Raw genomic sequence first — 2,240 nt, forward strand, 5'->3', positions numbered from 1 at the left:
TGCTGCTTGTGTGTGCTGCTTGTGTGTGTGTCTGTATCGTGTGTGTTAAGATATGTATTAGAGACATCCAGTGTTTGTGTTTGTGTGTCTCTGTGTGTGTGTCCCTGAGTGTGTCTGCGCGTGTTGGGGTGTGTGCATGTATCGTGTGTGTTAATATCAGAGGTCGCGTTAACCGAATATATTCCGTCTATGACGGAATTCTTTTGACAATGACGGAAAAATCTGAAAGCAGTCCGTCATTTAGACGGATTAGAACAAACTCAGAACAGCGCCAAAGTTTCCCCGCAGCGAGGCTCCGGTGTTAAGCCCTTATGTCGTTTCCAGACCTAACTATGCCGTACAGATCATTGAAATGTCTGAGAGTTTATGCTTTACGCTGTGGCGCGCTCCCGCGAGGTGGGCAGGCACAACACGGCATAACACGGTGTGTGTGTGTGTGTGTGTGTGTGTGTGTGTGTGTGTGTGTGTGTGTGTGTGTGTGTGTGTACCTAGGTCCACCATTAGCAGGCGTCCCAGAGCCGTGTAGAAGGTGGTCCGACACCTCATGTCGCTCAGGTTGGATTGGTTGTTCACCCCGAGGAAGGAGAAGTGTTCACTCTTTAAAAACACAGAACAATAAGATCATTATATATAATCCACACGGTTAGTTTGTATGTTTACACGTTTTCTGAAGTGTTATGTTTAAATATGCAAATGAGTTGAGTGTTGGTGAGTTTAGGAGACTCAAACTCCTGGAGGTGGGTTTAGTGTGTAACCCTTTGTTCTCTTTGCTTAAACATTCAGTACAGACCCAGGGTATATGCAGGGATCCTGAAGTCAAATGTAAGACCTCTTAATACTTGTTAAGACCCCGCGGACACCCTGAGACCATTGTCTCATTTGGATGCATTTATTTAGCTTTCCACTTCCAAATGACAAACATGACTTAAGCATTGTTGAAACGCAATAAAAGCATGTTGATCAGAAAGATGCCTAACCTCCACACATGGAGTGTTTATTATGTAGAGGGTTACTCACAGTGTGGTTGTTCAACATGAACTGCACGGCGCTGAGTTTCACCAGCTTCCTCACGCTGCTGTACGTGCACACAGGAAGTCAAGGAGCACACAGGAGTACAGGGAGGGGCACGGGCTTTCATATACATATTTAAAGTTAGCATTTACACATCAGAAAGAGATGGGAAACAAGGATGAAAACCTCAACATATGGCAAATAAGTTTGACTTTTAACAGCAAAAAATTACTTAAAACTTATATCTACATTTCTTTGTTAAAAAAAAGCTTTGGTAATTAAATCTTAAAATACCAAAAATAAATAAAAAATAGATTAGAAATATTGTTATTGATAATAAGAAAGTGAGTTATTATAAATTATTTGGAACAATTATAATATTATCACAGAGTTCTTTTTTAAATAACTAAATATCACAGGAGAATAAAAACAGCAACATTTGTTATAGGGGTCACACACACACACACACACACACACACACACACACACACACACACACACACACACACACACACACACACACACACCTCTGAAGGATATCCTAAGGAGAGGTCGTTCAGTAGTTGGAGTGTCTTGGAGGTGATTGGCTCACACTGGCCCCAGTACTTCAAGTTTGTGATGCTGAAAGAGAGGAGAGATTGAAATGAGCAGAAACCCAGAACGAGGCGTGAAGGCTTCGTTGATGATGTCAAGATATCAACATGCAGATAATGTCTTACTCACATCTTCCCTATAAAGACACTGAGTACCATGGTCTCGTCGTTCAGACCCAGAACTTCTGATAGTCGTCGATAAAGCTGCGAATAACAGAAACACATGTGTCAATATTTACTCACAACTTCATAAATATCTATATCTTTGATCTAATTATAAGAAGGCAATGAGCTCTAGAGGCGGGCCACCTTCACATCTCCATCATGTTTCTTTTCACTCAACATTTTAAATGTATTATGATGTTTGTTCCCCCAGAACTTTATTTTGACAAAATCATTTTTTATCACCATGTTGAAGCTAAATGTGTCTCTGTGTGTGTCCGGGTGTGTGTCCGGGTGTGTGTGTGTGTGTGTGTGTGTGTGTGTGTGTGTGTCCGGGTGTGTGTCCGTGTGTGTGTGTGTGTGTGTGTGTGTGTGTGTGTGTGTGTGTGTGTGTGTGTGTGTGTGTGTGTGTGTGTGTGTGTGTGTGTGTGTGTGTGTGTGTGTGTGTGTGTGTGGTGTGTGTGTGTGTGTGTG

The 2,240-nt window shown here is 42.1% G+C and overlaps 1 protein-coding gene across 1 annotated transcript; it reads right to left on the reverse strand.

Moving 5' to 3' along the window:
• Nucleotides 1–488: 488 nt before the first annotated feature.
• LOC104953539 (exportin-7-like) lies at nt 489–1,808 on the reverse strand (the record flags this gene model as incomplete). The annotated part of the gene is made up of 4 exons (XM_010780485.1): nt 489–597; nt 1,018–1,081; nt 1,552–1,632; nt 1,735–1,808. Coding segments are annotated over 4 exons (328 nt in total), but the record flags the coding sequence as incomplete, so codon positions are not given.
• Nucleotides 1,809–2,240: the final 432 nt, after the last annotated feature.

The sequence above is a fragment of the Notothenia coriiceps genome, unplaced genomic scaffold, assembly GCF_000735185.1.
Source record: "Notothenia coriiceps isolate Sejong01 unplaced genomic scaffold, NC01 NC01_scaffold00021935, whole genome shotgun sequence".
NCBI classification, from domain to species: domain Eukaryota; kingdom Metazoa; phylum Chordata; class Actinopteri; order Perciformes; family Nototheniidae; genus Notothenia; species Notothenia coriiceps.